This window comes from Canis lupus, chromosome 18 (assembly GCF_011100685.1).
Source record: "Canis lupus familiaris isolate Mischka breed German Shepherd chromosome 18, alternate assembly UU_Cfam_GSD_1.0, whole genome shotgun sequence".
Taxonomy (NCBI): Eukaryota; Metazoa; Chordata; class Mammalia; order Carnivora; family Canidae; genus Canis; species Canis lupus.
This window is the reverse complement of record NC_049239.1, coordinates 11,474,742-11,496,483: the sequence shown is the minus strand read 5'-3', so window position 1 is coordinate 11,496,483 and position 21,742 is coordinate 11,474,742. Positions and strand designations below refer to the sequence as shown.

General features: G+C 38.0%; 1 gene segment (V, D, J or C); it reads right to left on the bottom strand.

Annotated features, from left to right (window-relative positions):
• Positions 1 to 5,726: 5,726 nt before the first annotated feature.
• The window catches only part of LOC119864163, a 46,879-nt gene continuing 30,863 nt past the window's right edge, over positions 5,727 to 21,742 (bottom strand). The window contains 4 exon segments of the C gene segment in view: positions 5,727 to 6,297; positions 7,442 to 7,489; positions 16,328 to 16,453; positions 18,349 to 18,675. Coding sequence covers positions 6,155 to 6,297; positions 7,442 to 7,489; positions 16,328 to 16,453; positions 18,349 to 18,675 — 644 coding nt within the window.

The following is a 21,742-nucleotide window of genomic DNA, read 5'->3' as shown; positions in this document are numbered from 1 at the left end:
GTACTAAGTTTTGAAAATATTTTCATGTACTTATTAGTTACTCATATATATTCCTCAGAGAAACATGTATTTTAACCCTTTTATTATTTTTTTGAAGTGATGTTAAGTCTTACTGAGTTGTGGGAATTCTTTATCCATTCTAGACAAAAGGCCCTTTATAAGGTGCACACATTTTTCTACGAGGTTGTAGTCTTTTCATTTTCTTCATGAGGACTTTTGAAACCCATGCTTTCAGTTTTGATGATATCCAATTTATCAGAATCCAGTATTCTTTTATGGGTAATGCGATTGGGGTCATATCTAAGAACCTCTTGCTTTAATCCTGTATCACAAAGATTCTCTTCTGATTTTCATGTAGTTTTTTAGTGTTCACTCTATCATAAGTTTATGGTCCATCATGAATTAATTTTCATGTATAGAGGAGGTAATGAAAGAAATTTATTCTTCTGCCTTGCGATATCCAGTTGTAGCTGAGCCAGCTGTTGAAAAGACTATTTCATCTTGCACTGAATTAACTCAACATACTTATTTTTTTTAAAGATTTTGTTTATTTATTCATGAGAGACACAGAAAGACACAGAGACACAGGCAGAGGGAGAAGCAGGCTCTCTACGGGGAGCCCGATGTGGGACTCAATCCTGGGACTCCAGGATCACGCCCTGGGCTGAAGGCAGACACTTGACCACTGAGCCACCCAGGCGTCTCCAACTCAATGTATTTATTAAAATCCAAATGACCATAGACACAAGACATTATTTCTGGACTCTCAGATTTCTTCCACTGAACTCTGTATTTCATTAGACCAGCAGTACATGGGCTAAATTATGAAACTTCATTATTCTGTAGCATTGAAATCAGGGCCTGTAAGCCCTTGCTTGAAAGGCTCACCCTGCTGACCCAGGACTTCATTCATTAGTGATAAAGCTTTCCACACCCTCTGTACGTGCAACATCATCAGTATCACATCCAAATCAAATTTCATGTGCACCCCCCACCCCACTACTTCTGCAGGGTGACTATGTCAGTCCCCTAGCTTTGTTCTCTTTCAAAATTATTATGTCTACTCTAGGTGTTTTGGTTTTCATGTTAACTTTAGTCCAAGCTTAAATTAATTTGTGCCCACAAAGCCTGCTGCATTGAATCTTTAATCAATTTGGTAACAATTGTCAGCATGGCAATATTGAAACTTCTAATCCATGAACATCAATCCTCTCTGCATTTATTCAGATATTCTTTAATTTTCCTTTGCATTGCTCTGTAATTTTCTTTTTGTTTTGTTTTGTATTTTCAACGCACAATATTTGCTCTTCTTGTGTTAAATTAATTCCTAAATGTTTTCTTCTTTTTGGTTCTATTGTAAATGGAATTGTTTCCTAAATTTCATTTTCAAGTTGTTCATGTTAGTATATAGAAACACAACTGATATTTTGTACATCACATGTGTACTTTGTGATGATGCCGGCCTTGTTTATCAGTTCTTCTTTTGGTTTTTTTGTGCATGTAGATTCTCTGGAATTATTTACATACAGGATCATGTCATCTGTGGGTGAAGGCATTTCCAATTTTCTTTTCAGTCTGCTAGATATATGTACATTTTTCTAGTTGCACTGTCTATAACCTTTAACAGAGAAGACATCCCTGTCTTGTTCCTGGTCTTTGGGGAAATCATTCAGTCTTTCAACATTAAGTATGATGTCAGCTATGGCTTTTAATGGATGCCCTTTATTAGGTGGAGGAAGTTCCTTGTTCTGAGATTGTTTCATCTGCCAACTGGAATATTCTCTTGAAGCTCTCAATGACTATACCACTTCAAGGTACAACTTTTATAAACTAGATTTTATTTCTTATATATGTATATAAGATATATATGAATATATATATTCTGTTTTATAATTTTACTATCCTTCATGAGAATATCTGTTTGTTGATTTTTGTTGTCATATTTTCCTTAGTATTTTTAAACACATTTTTCTGTATTTATTGAACACATTTCTTATAGCTACTTCAAAGTATTTCTCTTCTAAAGAGATTATCTGCACACCCTCAAGGACAGTTTATATTGATATGTAAGGGGTTTATCCCATAAGAATAGTCAACTTTGTGATTCTTTGCCAGGCTGTTATTTTTTTTTTAATTGTAGCAACTCTAGATTGTGATTTTTCCCCAAAAAGTTGCTTTTATTGGTGTTTGTACCTTGAAAAAGTTGTTTGTACTGAAGTAATCTGTGATATATATCCCCTGCAGTATGTGGCCACTCATGCCTCTGATGTTTTCTTTTTTAATTAGTTTATTTTTCAGCCTAGCTTCTTGAGGATCACCCTGTGTCTACATACACCAAAATTACATAGAGCAAGACCTCGACTCTGCCAATGGTTTTGCTGTACGGATTGGGCAGCATATTCATATTTGAGGCAATTAGCACATAGACTGCATGGGCTAAAGTATAAGTCTTCCCAGATTATACTTTTTCTGAGTCTTTCCTTGGATCCTCTGCATATGCCAATCACTTCAAGGTCCACCAGCGGTGTTTGGATGGTTTGGGCTCTTTTGAGTCTCTGCTAAGCATGCACATAGCTGTAGCTGCACACATGCCTGCTACAGCCATGACCACAACATCAGACCAGCAGTGACCCAGGCCTTCCTTCTTGCACATGATACAGATTGTCATTTCACCATCATATCACTCCCCACCCCAAATTAACTGAGCTCCCTTACACTGTGTTGTTGCCAGTTATCTTGCCTTTGTCTATTTTGGAAGAACCTTCATGCCCATGATGCTGGGTGTTGAGAGGTGGGGAAAGAATGGTAGCCACAGCAGGCAAGTGCACAGCTGTTGTTCCCTGGATCTGTAGCTCTCCATTATATTTTGCTTTTGCTTGATAGCTTGAGCATTTGCTGTGTCGTGTACTACATAAATATAATTTTAAGTGAATGAAAAATGTTTTGAGGAAACACAATAATTATTTAACTTTTCTTCCAATCTCAGACATTGAGAGTTTTTTTCTGACTTTAGAGGAAAAAATCTACATAATGGAAAATAAGTATTATTTTTGTCGGAGATATTTGGTGAAGAAATATTTACAAAATGAATGTAATGACAGGGTCAAATGTCCATTTCTACAAGTTATTTCATCGCCATCTGTGCTGTGCTGAGAATGGACCAAATGATGAAAGTGCCACCAAAAAGGGATGTGGGAGGCTGTGCATAAACTGAAAGTTTCTTAAGATAGAGTAACAGGTGGGAGGGCCTGCAGATTTTGGCCTTTAGGCCTAAATCTCAAGAACTCAGTGGTGTGGCACCATTAGACTATACTGTCTCAGGAGTGGAGTCACATTTACACCAGGCCCACAGATGATTCCTGAGCTGGACGTTAGTGTATAGTTTACCCTGAGAAAGAGCTCTCTCCAACACATGCTGGGCTGAAGCACTATCATGGCGTCCATGCTAATGGAAACCATGGCTCACCCAGAAGTTGGCTCTGAAGCACAGACCAAGAGGAGTAAAGTCTATGGTGAGAAAATGCTGTGTAGTCCGACTGTGAAAGCCTAGGGTGGTGATCTCAACAATAGAAGTTTATTTCCCCAAGGACTGGACAGATTGGGTCTTGGGACTGGGCACCCTCTCTGTATCGAGCTCATGTTGGGTGGCACCAGGGACACTTGTTTTCATGCTCACGTTGCTGAAAAGCCCTCCTCTGCTCCACCTCAGCACATTTACCTGATGTGCATCTCTTCTATGAAGCTTTGCTCAGCCTGACTCTACAGTCACTTTTGTCCCTTTCGAGGGAATGAGATGACTCAGTCTATGACATCCGATTATTCACTTGAACTCAGGGCCTCCATGTGCCTGTGTACTTGTGAAGAAGAAGCACCTACTGTTGTAACGTCTACAGTTTGTCTATGCTAATTGCTTCATGGGCAAGGGTCTAGTGTCACCCTGCCTACACTGACAAAACAAGACCGAAATTAGGAGCCTCAAAATGACATGCCATGGAAAAGCACAGATCCTGGTGAAGTATCAGGGATCATCTAGTGCTACAAGTCTGCTTGCTATTTCCTTCAGAACAGTGTCATTGGAGTGGACTAAAGGAGAAGCATCTCAACAGTTCTGGTCAAAGGATACCAATTCACATAGCAGCTACTTGGAATGAACTTGGTATAATATAGGAGAACCCATCACTCAAAGCATAAGAGTATGTTTGACAGCAGGAGCATGTGTGTGCAGATGGATGTTTCCTTTCCATTAGCTGTGGCCTTTTGAAAATGAGCAAAGATGGCTGTGGCTTAACTGTCTTTATTTTATATTTCAACACTCAAGGCACCTCTTGCACAGCCTCAACCAGTAGGGGCTGGTTTGACTTCAGGTATTTTCCACAAATCAACCGCATTTGAAAGAGCACATACACAAAAATAACTCTGAGAAAAATAAACATCATCACCACATTATTGCCTCATCCCACCCACTGTGTCCTGCATTTACACCCCACCCTCACCTTACTCTTTGCACACCCCAGTCTAGGCCACTCCAGTTTAGGTTGCAGAAGTAAGGTGTTAAGGATTTGGAAGCCACAGGAGACACTCAGTGCCTAGGAGACCAGCAGGGACATCGGCCACACAGCTGCAAGTCATTGGCTACTTTCCCCTCATTGCCTCTGTACTTTTCACATGCAGAAACGGTTCCAGATCCATGAGTAGAGGCCCAGGCATTTGTCCAAGGAGATCTGAACAAATTTTTGAGAATCAGGGAATAGATCAAAATTAAATTTCTTCTTCCTTTATCTGCTGGGTCTTATGTTGTTTCCACATGGGAATCTACCTGGTTTCTAAATCACTCATTTCACAGAAACTGAAGCTGAGTATAATAAAACACAGAAGCCTTCCCAATTTTAAATGAGACATTATTTCAATTCCAATATATAAAAGTTGTTACTCTAAATGCATTTATTAGTGAAAATAGAAAAATATACAACTACTATTTTTTCCACAACTTACTATACGTGAACATTTTGTTATACATCTATGTTTGTAGAATTACAAACACATATATGAATGAGTGGACACCCTTGTTAGTGTTTGTGTGCATGTACAGGTGTGTTAATCTATTTCCAAAGTAGAGCTGCCAACAGTAGATGCTAATGCTCTTGAGGATTTGCATGTACCCAGCGTAATTAACGCATCTCATCCACACAAGTCCAGAAATCAAGGCACACTGTATTTTCATTTTACGCATGAGAAAATTATGTCACAGAGAGTCCAAATAGCTATATATTTAAACCGAGTCACTTGGGGATCGGAGTCCAAGCCGTTACCCTTTCCATCACCCTATATTTCTAGTGTTAGCGCTGCTCTCATGGGATTCATGTGAGATCAGGAAACGTGGTGCTTGTGAAACACTGCTACACGTCTGAGACATCTGCCAGTCTTGTGACATTTTATACAGTCAACACCAGATTGTCTGAAACCAAATGAGTCTGAATCAGTTGACCTTTGAAAGAAACTAACCTGGGCAACCTCACTGGCTGTGGCTCTCCTGTGTTCAGTCCCTCAAGGAAAGTAGCATGAGGGCTATCTCAGGGCAAGAATTAAAATGTGGAATTGACCAATATTACGACCAGCGCTGTATTGGAAGGCTCAGCTGTCATGCTGTCTCTTACACCTGACTCTCAATTAGATTGGACCAAATAAAAGTACATATAGGCCCAAATAGATTTTTGATAATTTTTATTATGAAAAACAGTACAAAGGTAAATCAGTAAGGAGGTGATCTTCTAGGTATGTACAATAAAGGGCTTCCAAGTAATCATAAGGTAAAAGAGTTCAAGGACACAGCTGGAAGCTGCATGCAGACTGTACACAGAGGCATGGGTACTGCGTGGCTGGGGAGTGGGTGGGCATTAAGAGAGAGAAGTGATGAAGCCCCTGGGGATGGCCTCCTGTCCCCACCCCTGAGTCATAGCAGAATTTGTTCTTGCTGCAGAGTGAAAGTTTGTGTTTGCCCAGGAGTTTATAAACCCATTCTGCATTGTGACCCTACAGAGAAAGATACATGTGAAAGGAAATAACCCAATCATAGAAACAAAACCCCACTAGATCCTCAGCAGACATTTATAGGGACAAAAGCCAATGGGAAAAAGTGGACCCTGTAGGCATCATATTAAGAACTCTTCCCATTGCCATCGAACACTGATCTCCCAAGCAGACAGATGGCAGTGACGATGGAGTACATCAGGCTCTTCAGGAGGAGGAGGAGGTAGGTGTAGTAGGCAGAGGTGTTCATGAGTTGAAGCTGCAGGGGATCTAGAAGAAGTATTTTATTAATTTCAGTTTTTTTGAAAGGTCAAGACTTATTCATTGTAGAGTGGTAACTGTAAACATTTCTGATAACCTCGGTTGAAGTAACACTCTCATACCAGCACAACCGATTAGTAAATACCTCTATCACCCCTCTATCACCATCACCACCACCACCACCACCACCACCACCACCACCACCACAGAAAGACAACTCAGAATGGAGTTTGCAGGTCAAGTCAGTCAAAAACCTATAAAATTCACCTAGCACATTCCAAAGTATTAAAAATTAAGGTTGTCTTTATAATGAATGAATCTATGGGGGGAAATGCATTGGTAATAGGTGACTTTTTGCATGTTCATCCCCATGAGGGCTCTAGGCAGGAATAAGTAAAAACTAAATGTCACTTGATTCATCTTGATTCAGTTGGTCTGGTTTTCAGCCTCAGCTCTTGACATGTGGTATGGAGACTGAATTCATTTTATCTCACTACCCTCACATGTAAAGTGGGAATTAAATCTTTCACAGTGAGTATTAAGGGAATTAAACAAAACACACTTCCAGTGCAGCACATAGCCTTCTGTACAAGAACCTCTCGGTGTCAGTTCATGTAATAAACTACCAGGAAGAACAAGGCTTAAAAAATACAGAAGCAATATGAAATCATGCTTTCTTCAGTCAGTAGAAAACAGGGCACAGATATGAATGAAATCCATTGTTGAAAGAATTCAGGGCTCATCATTGCACCCCTAATTCATAATCCACTCACAGCCAAACCAGAAGTTACTGTGTGAAGATGACTCCTGAGGGACGCCTGGGTGTCTCAGTGGTTGAGCATCTGCCTTCGACCCAGGGCGTGATCCCAGAGATCCAGGATCTCGTCTCACATCGGGCTCCCTGCGAGGGGCCTGCTTCTCTCTCTGCCTATGTCTCTGCTTTCTCTCTGTGTCTCTCATGAATAAATAAATAAAACCTTTAAAAGAGATGACTCCTGATAAATGGTGGGTTGACATAAATATCACAGTCTATTTTGCAAGATTCAGCCATTCTGAGGTTTCTCTCTGAAGCCAGGGGAGTTCAAAGTCTAAGCTGATCAGGAAGGAAAAATGCTACAGCATAACATAAAGGCAAACAAAGACAAAAACTTACCATTTTCATCATGCAGGGAAGCTTCTGTAGAGTTAATAGCAGCAAATTCTAAAAGAAACGAAGACAAGTATTATCCATTGTTCATATCCATTGTTTAACTTTCCTCTGTGTTGTGGATAGAAGGTAGATGATTAGATGATAGATAATAGATAGATAGATGATACATAGATAGATAGATGATAGAATTATTCAGCAGAGAGGAAGAGTCTTTACAAATATGAGCCCTACAATTCCAGAAATGGTTGATATGAATTTATGTAACTAACTAGATCAAATCACATGTTGTATTTCTGCACATAAAGATGTTGTAGTTTATGAAGGATGCATTTTTTCTTTTTTTTTTTCCTCACACCTGGAGGGTAATGCCTAAACATTATCTTGTTTTCCTTCTGTGCTTATAGCTCATAGCACAGGGACTGCTCCACAGTAGGTGTCCTATAAATACTATTGAATAGAAAAATAATCAGAAACGGTGGCTACAGTCCAGTCCTCCACACCCACTGCTCACATGAAGGGTTGCTACCAAAATGAATTTGTCCAACCCTGAAGCCACAGAGGTACCGTACATGTTGGAAGGAGTCTGGTTTAGGTATATTTCCTCTCTAAGCTAAGAAGCAGCCCTGTCTTTCAAATCATTCATGCCCCAGTATCCTCAACTCCTGCACATGATTTTCTGGACTGATGGTGTTGGAGGACCTGACAACAATACTAAAGAAGGCCAAACCTATTGACTGATTATTATTGTGTCAGGCACTATGTGAAAGTTCATAGGCATTATCTCATCTCATCTCATCTCATCTCATCTCATCTCATCTCATCTCATCTCCCTGTTACATTGATATGAGCTGAATTTGTAGAATTCCATGTTACCCAGAAGGAAATAAGATTTAGAGAGTCTATGTCCCTTGCTGAATAGCATACCAGTGATAATTGTCAGAGCCAGCACTGAAAGGATGGCTGTGGGGGTATTGATGAGCTAGAGCCTGTGGAAAGCATCTTGTTAACCCATAGACATCAAACATAATTCCACCACTGTCACCTCTCAGACATCATCTCTTCAGCATATGTGAATTGGTCTTAGCAAATGATCATTTTATTAAGGAACCTCATCATTTCTTTTTAAATTTTTTAAGTTTTGTTTATTCATTTGAGAGAGAGAGAGAGAGTGAGCATGAGCCGTGGAAATGGGCAGAGGGAGAGCTAGAAACTGATTTGCAGCTGAGTAGGGAGCCCAACACATGGCTCAATCCCAGGACTTTGGAAACATGATCTGGGCCAAAGGCAGGCACTTAACTGACTAAGCTACTGATGCACCCCTAAAAGCTCAGCATTTCAGTGCACTTGTTTGCAGGGATAGGATGAAAGGCCACATCACACTGATAGCTGTCTGAATACATAAACTTGAGTTAAAGTTGTATTTATCTACAGTGTAGAAAAAACAAAACAAAACCACCACCCCCTCAACATACATACAAACACAAAAATCCTTAATGATGATTGACTATGGATGCAGGAAGAGAGAGCTCTAAGATTTTTTGGTTTATTCTTTTTCACCTCCCGTGTCGTGTATACAGACATGGCTCTGGTGTGCAATTTTATCTACTCCACACAATCTTATGTTGGTGTGCTCTTGAGAAATGGGTGTGAGATATAGTCTTTTGGGAAAATCCCAAGAAGAATAATGCTAGTATAATTATGTTAAATGTTAAAATGTCCTAAAGAGCTGACATTATAGTGTCCTAAACATATCTTTCTTTTCCATGCAGTGATGTTATTCATGACATTTGCACCTGAAACTAATATTACACTGTAGGTTAGCTACCTGGGAGTAAAATAAGAACTTCAAAAAGATAAATAAAAATCTCTTATCACCATGCATTCATTGATATAAAGACAACAATGTAACAATTTTCATAATATGACTTGTGTGTCCATGGTGCCCTTTCTTAATCAAAGTTGGTTAAAAAGTTTGAAAAGATGAGTTTATCTGTGTTCAGAATCACTCACTGTTCTGTGCATTCATTTATATACATACATATATATATATATAAGCTTATATTAAAAAACCCTAAAACTTCCATGGATCTGCATTAAAAATATACTGTAGAATTCCATTAACAGAAGTGCCCTGTTTGTGGCTATGAGAAGACCTTGGGAAACATTACTTTCAGAAATAAGTGTCATGGAAATCACATCATTAACAGGAGCTCCTCCCCTACCATAATCATCGCCATGGAACTTACTATATTTATTGCTTTTCTCCGCACACTAGAAAAATCAAAACCTAACATGATACTTCAGTCCAATGGTTTCATTACATTTATGCCATGCCCACTTGTCCCTCTCTGTTAGCTGTAGAAATAAACATTAAGGCTCTCTGTATAATCTGACTTCAGTTAGTTTTAGGAAAGGATATAAATAAATACAATAAATACAGGAATAAATTTATCCATGTCATGGTTTCAAAAACAAGTATTTTCATTGACATAATTTCATTTGCTTTGCATCACATTTCTGGTGAAAGTAAAAGTAAATATTTATTCCTAATTTGATTATGGAACAAACTGAGAATCTATGAAATAGCAAACATTCAACTGAGTACATTTTGGCTGTATTTTCAACCTATTCATGAATCGAGCATCATCCCATCTAGCAAGTAGGAGGCAGCTCGTAAGGGCTACAGGACAGAGGTTTTTCAAGATAGAGAGGCAGTGAAAAGGAAATTATTAGCAAAGAATTCATTGTTTGAGGCAAGGTCCTTCTCCCAATGGGGAGCAGAAGGGGTCAATCAGTAAACACCCTAGTGCTGATCAGGAAAGTCCATGTCCATTGGCTAAAGGTTCTAGTTCTGGCTATTGAAACTGCAGTTGGGTAGCTATGAAGAGTTGGTTCCTGACTTGTGGCCTTAAGCTAATGAGTACACTGTGACCTTGAGGTTTCCTTTACAACAACCCTGCCTTTTGATCACATTCTCATCTTAACGGAGAGACGGGATCAAAATTGAAGGAATTAACACTACTGTCAGCAACTGTTCTGAAGTTCTCACAGTTCCTGTGGATTCTCTGGGTGATATACACAGATCTTGGCCTTTTGCATAAGCCTTGTGATATTCAAGAGTTACCTCTTTAGCATTATGGTTTTTTTTTTTTTTTTTTTTTTAGCATTATGGTTTTTAGAGCTGGTTGTACTCTTCATTCTTTTGTGATATTCCAATCAAGGAAGATCATTTGCTTAAAGGTTACTGGCTTAGAACTTGCCTGTAAAGCTTTTGAAAGAATAAAATGCACCAGGCAGATTGTTATGATGCCCATAAACAGGATAGTTCCCCATGTTGGAGGTACATTTTGATGCCATTGCCCCCAATACTCAAAGCAGTTAAAATCACATAAGTGAGAAAGACCCTGCTGAAGGAATCTTTCATTTAAGCCATATGGACTCCTGCCAAAGGTGTTAATCCTGGTGGCTTCTTGGTAGTCCCTACTCCTTGGGATGTAAACTAGGAGAATCAAGAGATATCCTATTTACATTGAGAAAATTTTGGATCAGTGTTAGATTTTCTGCTAGCCTGAAATAAAAGTTTGCTCTAAATTCCAGAGGTTACACATGTGGTAATGACATGGGAGATACAGGCCATTTCCAGAGTAAGGAAAGAACAGAAGGAGAAAGGATTTCATATTTAGTCATAATATGAAGTCCTGAACCCCTTTTTAGGTGAATGCAGTCAATTTGGATGTCTTTTTTTTAATTTTTTAATTTTTTAATTTGGATGTCTTCTATTTGTACTTCTCTCAGCTGTTTCAGAATCTCCTGTGTCTAGGTAGGACCAGGTGTCAGGTGGAAACATTTGTAGGTATGTTATGTGTACAAGGTTGAACCTTTACTTTTATAGCAGAACCACTTAGTAATGTCCCTCTTCTACTGGGATAGTTGAGGACTATCTTCCTCTGATGATATGTCTAAAATATCTAATCAGCAGGCTGTATACTGTGACTTACAGATCCTTTTAACTGTGATCTAGGAAGGTGTCCATAACCTGTTGATGACAGTCTTGAGCATCAGACATTGGAGACTTACACTATTTCAGACTAGCAGGTAACATAAAAGATCAGCATAAGGTTGTACACTGAGACAGTTCCATGAGATTGGCAAGATTTTCCTAAAGGCTCCTGTGATTTGCCCAGTGAAGGAGGAGCCTTGGTCACTGGAGATCACAGAAGGAGGAGCCTTGGTCACTGGAGATTTTCCAAGGGAAAATCCATTTTGGACATTGTCTTTGCCAGAGTGAGTATATCATTCTCATAGCAGAAAAAAGCTTTAACCCATCCAGAAAACAGAAACAATGACAAGGTCACAGTGACCACACAAACTAAGTGGTATTGGAATGAATTCCACCTGCAGGTGTCAGGGTCCAGAATGATGAGACATGCAGTCTCTGCAGGCAAAAATAATTATTCCAGAATTATGGTCCAGACATGTTAGATATGAATGGTAAATGGTTTTGTACTATTATACAAGTCTTCCCATTGAAGTCCACTTACACTTTGAGTCATTTAAAAAGTCCAAAGGAGGGTAAAGGAATTTAAAAAACAAAAACTAAAAGAAATGAGATTTGCCAAGGGATCCTGGAAGAACCCTGTGGTTGCTCTGGTTTTCCCTCAGCTCTGACTCTTTGTTTAATACACTGCCATGTTTACCCGCCTTCATTTTTCTGATTCAGAAACAGACTGCTGCCAATTTATAAGGCCATCAGGATAACCAACTACTGACAATGAGGAGCCATTTCTTTTGTAGCACCAGAATGGACATTATCTACACGTACCACAATCTTACAAACACAATACCTAGAAAACTTGGTATGAAGTATTTTTTGACAATGCATCCCACGTAATCTGACATACCAAATAGCCAAACAGTTTAACAAACCCGTTGGAATACTCCAAGTCGAAGAGATTTAAGCAGACCAAAATTCCAAGGAAAACAAAGAAACATGAAAAGCCTAAAAAACCATTTATCCTTTTGGCAGGGAGAAAAATCAAACTCCAATGCTGTACCAACTTACTTTGGTTTAAAAATTCTTCATTCCAATCTTAGTCCTGATCACACATAACATTCCTTCTCAAACATCCCCTTTGTACAAACCTCTGCAACGTTCTTTTTTTTACATTCAGATTTTGTCCTAAGTTTACTTTCTTTAGATGACCCACTTCCCTTTAGGACAAAATCCCCTTTTTCCCCTCAAAAAAATATATTTCCGTTCCTCATACATTTTCTTTTTTTTTAATTTTTTTAATTTTTTTAATTTTTATTTATTTATGATAGTCAGAGAGAGAGAGAGAGAGAGAGAGAGAGGCAGAGACACAGGCAGAGGGAGAAGCAGGCTCCGTGCACCGGGAGCCCGATGTGGGAATCGATCCAAGGTCTCCCGGATCCGGCCCTGGGCCAAAGGCAGGCGCCAAACCCTGCGCCACCCAGGGATCCCCCTCATACATTTTCTTTTGAAAAACATACATCTTAGTTTCTTTGCTTTCCAGGTTGTTTATCTTATTATTTTAGGAGTCTGCATCACATGTACTAGAATTCTTAACCCCTTAGAAACCTTCATATTTAAAGAAAGCTAGTCAGTAAGCAGTTGTGAACAGCTAATTAGCATTCTTTAGATTGGCAAATTTATGAATATATTTCATAATTTCTAGAAATGTGTGCTTCTTCATAAAACAATCTTTCAGTAAAGCACCAGAAAATGACTATGAGTGGGTGCGAACTTATCTTCTGTTTCTATGCAGCAAGGAAACAAAAGTAGATAAACCTGTGTTTAGTCACTAATATATTAGTATTTTATCTTGCTTGGAAATGATCTCGATATTGAATGAATATAATGAATGTATCTTAACACGGAAAACACTATGATCTTAAGTTCCTCAAAAAATTTGGGAGATTATTTAAAACTTTAGCTTTTGTGTTTTTTTTTATCTCATTATCTGAGATTATTCACAAAGATATCATAGACAAGGGGTGAGAAGGGTGAAATAGGTGATGGAGATTAAAGGGTGCACTTGTCCTGATGGGCACAGGTGATGTATCAAAGTGCTGAATCACCATATTGTGCATATGAAACTAATATAATGTGCTGTGTTAATTAATTGGAATTAAAATAATAAAATATAAAATAATCTTATGAAACATCAAAGTCTATCATTCTCCCAAGCTTTTTCCTGTAACATTTTGTAATGGAGATCACATCTACTTACTTGATCTTTAGTAAACCAGGCACATGAAATTTCTGATTTTAGTGCTGAGAAGGCAGTACCAATATACCTATTATGCTTAAACCCACCAGAGAATATGTGCCCAGATCATGTAAAATTGAAACACATTCAAGTTAGTCTCTCTCTTTTTGAGAATTGCAGAATGCCCGATCCTTAAAAGTGCTTATATTCAAACCAGGGAAATAGAGCTCTTTACAAATTATTTTTGATGAAACATCCAGGGAGAAAAATATCTCACATCGACAAGATATATTTATGGACACACAGACTGGTACAAGGACCTAGGACCACTAATATTTATGCTATTAATTTTGATTTGTATTTGTCTCAGGATTTTGTATTTTGTCTCATTATCAATTTTAAAACTTGTATTTGTCTCAGGATTATCAAGGAGAATAGACTAGAGTTTAGGCACAAACCTCTACAACGTTTTTATAAACGAACTAGTTTTGTAAACTAGTTGGTTTATTTCCCTCAGTCTCAAGCTTTTATGCGCTAGGTTTACATTTTAAAGACAAGATAAGATGTGTGACTTTAATGACAGACAGAGAATGAATGCTCCTCCAAGAAGCACTTTGCTTTCCTAAAGCCAACCATTTATAAGCCCTTTTTCATAAATAGGAGAAGTTGGGGGATAGATAAATCAATGGGAGAACTTTGAGTTGCCTCAAGAGCTGCCTTTCTGCTTCTGGTAAGATTGGTCAAGCCAGTTGCTCTCAAATTCTCATTCTTGTATTTACATGGAATGACATCATAGATTGATCCATCTAACCAAGCACATGAGCCTCAATTTGTTTCCTTCTCTCTGGGGGCATAGTTTTAGTTTTAAGAATTTCTGACATATAGAGTAACTCCTTGTGTATTACCCGGGTCCCCAAGAGGGTGCAAAGGATACTACCCTCCAAATACTCAGAGTCTCTCACAGTGAGAGCCAAAGGAAAGAGCCAACAATCCGCCAAGTCGCAGGCAGGCAGAAAGTTAAGAGCAATTAGGCAGGATGACACAGGCAGGAAGGCAGGAATAACATCTGGGAGAGAAAAGATCACTAGCAATGGGTCTAGATTTAGAAAGGATGGGATAATGAGAAATTTTACTATCCCTGTGGACAAGGACTTTAGATAGAGATTCCACTAATAATATGGTTAAGATTTCCACTCTTCCCTCTCCTCTGCCAGCTTTTCTAGGATCCTTTGCACAGGACCCAGTATTTACCAGAATTCCACGTGGCTGTTTAAGAGAATAAAGTACATAGCAATATGCACCTCTGGACAGGGCTCATTTCGGGGCCCTTCTATGAAGGTAGATAATGGAGGTGTCTGTAAAGCCATGAAATTTCCAGTCTTCTGTTTATGGCTGTGTAGTCTGTTCAGAGTGGAAAATCAATTCAGACTAGAATGAGTGCTCAAAGTTGCCAAGAGGGGAGTAGGAGTTAGATCAGTTTTATAGTCTTCTGCTTTAGTTACTTCCTCCATCATTAATCTTTCATTAGCCTTTTGCAATGAGTCTTTCAATGAAAGGACCTTGGAATTGTCAACATTTTACAGGATTCTGTTTAATTAAGGAACCCTTGCTTTTAAGCGCACATCTTAATGATCATAAGATCACTCTAATTCTAATTAGATTAATTAATTGTAATTAATTCTAATTCTAATTCATAAGTTCCCATTATGGGCATATATTTTTAGGTTATCATTGCTTTGAGGGCTTGCAGCAGTTTGGTAGGACCCTAGCCTCAAATGGAGTTAATCCACACTCCAATCCAGCCATATCTGGCTGCAAATGAGTGGTACCCCACTTTCCTGTCTGGTATTTTTGGGTCTCCAACCTGATTGTTACCAAGTCAGTTCCTCAGGACACCAAGGAAGTTTTTAAGAGTTTGCATTTTGCTAGGTGTCTTTAATCTGGGACTATAATTCTTAGATGAAAAATAAACAAGTAAAACAGAAGTAGTTCACTTGACTCTTTACTTTAAGGATTCCATTAACTAAGACACTGGGATTCTTGATCAGAAAACTAACACCTAAAAGGGTTGTGTCCTGGAATTGGGGATTGTGTGTATTTTGCAGTGTAGCTCCTTGCATAGAAGTTTTCTTGAGGTTGATGAGTGATCTAGTACTGATCCATCCCATTTCCTGACAACCTGTACTATCAGTGGTGTGTTCCTGAGGTAGTAAGTGCTCTAGCGGCCTCTAAATGCTTGACTCTTGCACGCCAATTTTTGTGTTTTTTCTACCTTTCCCTGTTAGCTGTAGCCTTTATCTACAGGAATGGTGACAATCAATTAGGTGCACATTAGTGTATGAGCTGTAAGAGATGTTTCTGAGTTCTGATACAAGAAGACTGCGTGAACCACCAATTCTCCTGGAAACTTGCTGAGGTTTCTATCTTGGGCACTTGGTCTGAAAGGTTAGTTGCTTGTCTCTGGGCAGACCCTTCAGCCTGTTCAGTTGGACTCTGTGCAAATATCCAGCTCAATGGGGCTCAGAAAAGACATGCTAGTTTAACTTAACACGGGCATAACACTCTGGCAGCCTAAGCTGCCGTACCCTGTCAAGCAAAACCAATTAGATTAGGAGGCAGAACACAAAGTAACTGGAGCTGAGAAGCAGGAAGAACTCACCCACAGTGCTAAGGACAGGCCTGAAAGATCTTGAACTGGCAGGGTTCAAAGTTACCACCTCTGTGTTTTGCTTTGGCTCTGAATGCCCCGCAGGGTCCATATCGGATTCCATCCTTGCCACCAAATCTGTTAAAGATCAAAAATTCAACCAAGTAAATGTTAAAGATTTTTTTAAAGATTTTATTTATTTATTCATGAGAGACACAAAGAGAGAGAGAGAGAGAGGCAGAGACACAGGCAGAGGGAGAAGCAGGCTCCATTCAGGGAGCCGGACGTGGGACTCAATCACGGGTCTCCAGGATCAGGCCCTGGGCTGAAGTTGGCACTAAACCGCTGAGCCACCCAGGCTGCCCAAATGTTAAAGATCTAATGGCTCTATTAATGAATCAATTTATGAAAGGACGACAGGAAAGGAAAAGTTTTAACAATAGAGAGGGACCCAGGGGGAAAAGGGGAATTCTTAGAAAGTAATCCATTGTCTTAGGCAAGGTTACTCTCCCATGCGGATGGGAATGAGTCAATCAGGAAGCTTCCTGGGGCTGACTAGGAAATTCCCATGTTGACTAGTTAAAGGCTACTCTTCTCCTTGGGGTGGGAAGGTGAAATTGCTCTTAGATTAGGTATTAAGTCCTGGTTTAGTGACTTGGGCCATAAGCTAAGTATTGCCATTTTGGGTCTGTGGGATGTTTTCAACACTCCAAGAACATAAACTCACTTCAGAAAGTTAGACTTGATATAGCAAAGCTCTTCACAGGTCTTGTTATGTGCTTGTTCCCCACTGCTTAGAATGTTATTAATCACAAGGAAAATCAAAGTGGTTCCTTCTTATGGTGTCTCTGGGCCCTTGGTCTGTGATGTCAATGCCAGGACTTGACTTGTGAGTCTAATGAGTTAGTAGATCACAGCGAGGCTGGGCACATTCAGCCATCTGCCCACACTTTCTAAATATGACCAGCGTCTCTCCCAGTGAGGCTCCTTTGGAACACCATGCTTAAATCACAAGTGACCCTGATTGATTACTGTAGTTATCCTCCTTGGGACAGTAGTTCATCGTGCATCCTTTCCAGTCTGGCACACACTAGAACTGAAACAAATGTTTGCTGAGCAGTTTTTACCAATGGTAAGAATACATTCATTGTGTAGAATGCATTAATATTTAAGACCTTAGCATCACTCAATCCTTATTTACAAAAAATTCACCTTATGCTGGCATATAAAATACAAATCTAAAAAGCTCAAGACCATACTAAAACCTCAGTTGCCAAAATATTATTTCTGGTTGAATTGTGTTCTGGCCCCGTCAAATGAAGATCATTTTGTCTCTGACAACTCATTGTTGATGGGTGATACTTTGAATAGAGCAAGATTGAAGTGAGAAAGACTTCTGACTGCTGGATAGAACATTCTTGAATGATGCGTAATTGTTCTTAATTCCTGATCAAGTGAAATCATCAATAGTAGACTCTGAGCATTTCTTGTGTACCAGGTAGCTAGGTGCTTTCACGTGTATTTTTTCATTTAATCCATGAAATGACTTTAAAATCATCACTGTTTCATTAATATTTGGATGCTAAAACTAAGGCTTGAAAGGCTAAGTGAATATGTCATTTTTTTTCTCTGTATATTCCAAAGGCCATACTGTTTTTTTAAAAAAAATTAATTGCATATTTCTTTTGAAAGAGATAGAGAGTGAGCACGGGGAAGGGGCACAGGGAGAGATACTCAAGCAGACTCCATGCTGAGTGCAGAGCCCAATGCTGGGCTCAATCTTAGTACCCTGAGTCATGACCTGAGCTGAATGAAGAGTCAGATGCTCAGTTTACTGAGTCCCCCAGGCCCTCCAAAGCCCATACTATTTGAAGTCTATGGGGGAAATAGGACATTTATGCTACCATGAAAGGCAACAACATTAGAAAAAAATTTTAATTGCATGTTTTCATTAATACTTGACAGAAAAGTTAGGTTTTTCTCTTCAAAACAAAGGATTCTGGGAGGTTGTATTCATGTTTGTATGCACATACCTTTGTTTATTGAAGGAAAATCAATCTCTTGATTAACCCTTTCTTTATTCCTCTTATCTTTGACAATGCATTGGTGTTCTTTATCCATTGATTTTTCAGTCACAGTCACCCAGCTGAATTTCATGTATGTGTCCTTAGTCTTCACGGTGTTTCCCTGCTGGGATTGCAGAATTGTTTTGCTGTTCTTTTCTTTCCAATCTATCTTAAAAATATCAGGAATAATATCCTCAAGAAGACAAATATACGTTCCAACCTGATGGGCTTTTATTTCAGCAATCGAAGGAAGAAAAATTGTGGGCTTGGGGGAAATGTCTTCAGGACTTTTATCTGTTGGAGACAGTGGAATAACAATTAAAACTTAAATAAAGAAACATAAGTATTTTATGGTTTGGAAATACCCAACACATAGTGAAACAAAAAGTTGCAAAAGAATTAATGGTTATCATGGGCTTTCATCCACAGTGGGTTTTGAGGTGCTTATTTCTAGTTCCCATGGGAAAAGAGGTTGTAGAGGCTATGTAATTTGCCCAAAGTCATAGCTATTAAGTGAAAGAGTCTGGGTAAAAAGTGAAATATTTTGACACAATACACAGTCACTTGTTTGAATGGTAATCTATCAAGTTGATCTTTAAGTTACAAATATGGATCTCATGTCTACTTGTGATACTGGAATTATTCTCCTTGATTTATGATTTTATAGAACATCTAATTCTTGCATCTAAACCACTGCAGCATTTTGTAAAAGGCAATGTGTAAGGCTGAACTTCCAAATTAATTGCAACACCTTAAATTTAGAAACAAATGCAATATTTCCAAAACTCATATTTTAAAAAAAATTTAAGTGTTCAGAAATGTTCTTATAGTACCCTAATCAAGAAATACACTGTCAGAATTTTGTTTTGCTTTAGGAAATGTTAACTAAAAGTACATTTTGTGTTGGAATTTTATTTGAAGTTGAAGCATAATTAAGATGACACCATATTATGAGTCTTAGCATCCCTCCTCAAAGTTGAATCTGCCCTACAAGCCTGCTAAACTTGCTATGGTATCCTTCAATTTTCTTTCATTTCACCTGCTAAATAAATTTATATAGAATGGTTACCAGCTATGGTAACCATTGTTACCAGTTATGGTTAGAGTTTCTTGCAGACATAATATCAAATTATATAGTGAAACATCATGGTTTTCAAGGGCATGTCGCTTGAAGTCTAGAATATTCCTCAGGTATACTAATGAATCTATCATAAATGGTAGGACCCATTCCAATCTGAGTTCCCACTGAAACGCAAGTGCTTTACTGATTTTCTCTTTCAACTAGTATGGAGTTAGAATTTCATGGGTAACATCCTAAGAACTGAATTCTTCCTTTGAGAAGAAAGGATAAAAAATTCTTCAGAAATTTTGCCTGTCTCCAAAATCCCTATCAAAATACCATGGACTTTCTTCAGAGAGTTAGAACAAATTATTTTAAGATTTGTGTGGAATCTCCTTTTATACTAAATTGATAAGCAAACAATGATGGTTTTTTTACTCCCACTATAAATAGATATTGGTTCATAATGTGCTTACTTTAATTTTGTACATCTTGCCTGTAGTGCAAATAGTATGTTACTGATTAAGACAGTAGTAAGACACTGTATAGTTCCTCAACCATACACTTTTTTTTAATTTAAAAAGCATGTTTTATAAAGCAAAATTTATTTCTCAAAGTACATGGTATTCACATAACTTTTGCCTTTAATGAACACATTAAAGAATCTAGCTTTCATTTTTAAAAGTTGGTTTTTCATAGGAATACTTCCGATTCATCATAGTAAAGAACTTGAAATTCAAATGATGAACTTGGAAAATTTCTGGAAAGTTAAGACATTGTGCTTAGCTTCTGTCACCTTTTCTTGCTAGATTCCTAAAGTTTCATTCTTTTCAGGATAGAAGGTAACTTTCTCAACATGATAGTTAACTGAGCATTAAATAGTATTCTTGATTACATATAGTTAGTGTTTACATTTTATGTAATTATATTACATGGGTTTTCTTTCAGCAATCTTATTTTAAAAGATTCTATATATTTCTTTGAGAGAGAGAGAGAGAGAGAGGGTGAGTGAGAGGGAGAGAGAGAATCAGGAGCAGACTCCACACTCAGCTTGGAGCCCAACACCAGGCTCAGGGCTCAATTCCACAACCCTGAGATCATAACTGGATATTTAACAGAATGAGCTACCCAGGTGCCACTCAACATTCCTTATTAAACTTATTAAGAGTGCTTTCTATGGCCACAATCATTTCATTGATGTATAAAATGCAAACCAGATTTCGAAATAAATAAATGTTTTCAATATATTTATATATATTCATAATCAAAACATTTTCACATAAATTGACTTAGTGGTATATATTTGATGAATATGAGCAGTAAGAATGCTATATAAATTAATTAATTGCATCCACATTTTAATTAATCATGGTATTTCAAACCAGCATACTAATATTGATTCAAAATTCCTCTATTTTATTCTTCTAATTTTTATCTTATTAAATATATAAAGCTATTTCATATGTAAATATGAACTCCAAATTAATTCCATTTCTAAGTATATTTAAAAGTACTAAGTATCACTAACTATATTCCTATGTATTTTCTTATTTATTTATTTATTTGAGAGTCCATGCTATCTTCTATCATTCCAATTTTAGTATATGTGCTGCCAAAGCGAATATGTCCTAATTTTTCTAAATAAAATTTAAATTTTAAATTATTTTTCTACTAAATACAAGTATGAAGGCCAAGCTTGTTGGTGTTAAACATGATATCATGTTAGATAAAAAGTTAAAATATAAGTACATACAACAACACATTTAAATTTGATTCTTGTGCCAAGTATGGGAAAAGTCCATTACAGAAATATCTCTAAATTTAAGTGTTTTGTATATCAATGGAAAGTCAGATAACTTTTCACTGGAGTGGTTAGAAGTAAAGCTGAATCCTCTGGAGAATTTCTGCTCTGTCAATGTGATTGGCTACTAACCAATCTGGATAACCAATCTGGATATAATCCTCCCTTTAGGATTGAAATGAGGTAAGATCTATGCTGTATCTATTGTGCTTTACACACATGCCAAGTACCTTACAACCTCTCATTTAATTTTCATATGACCCCTGCTCATACATCCTGTTATCCCATCTTGTGGATTATGAAACTGAGGCCAGAAGATAATCACCCAAGTTCACATCAGCAGCAAGTGGTGGAGTCAGAAGTCTAGGTAGCCTGACTCCAAAACCCAGGCACTCTGAAAACATCCTCTCACCATCAGAAAAGGAAATGAGTCAATTCACACAATTTATGTCATGAGCAACTTCATTCTTGGGACAAAACTTTCAAAACAACTACATATG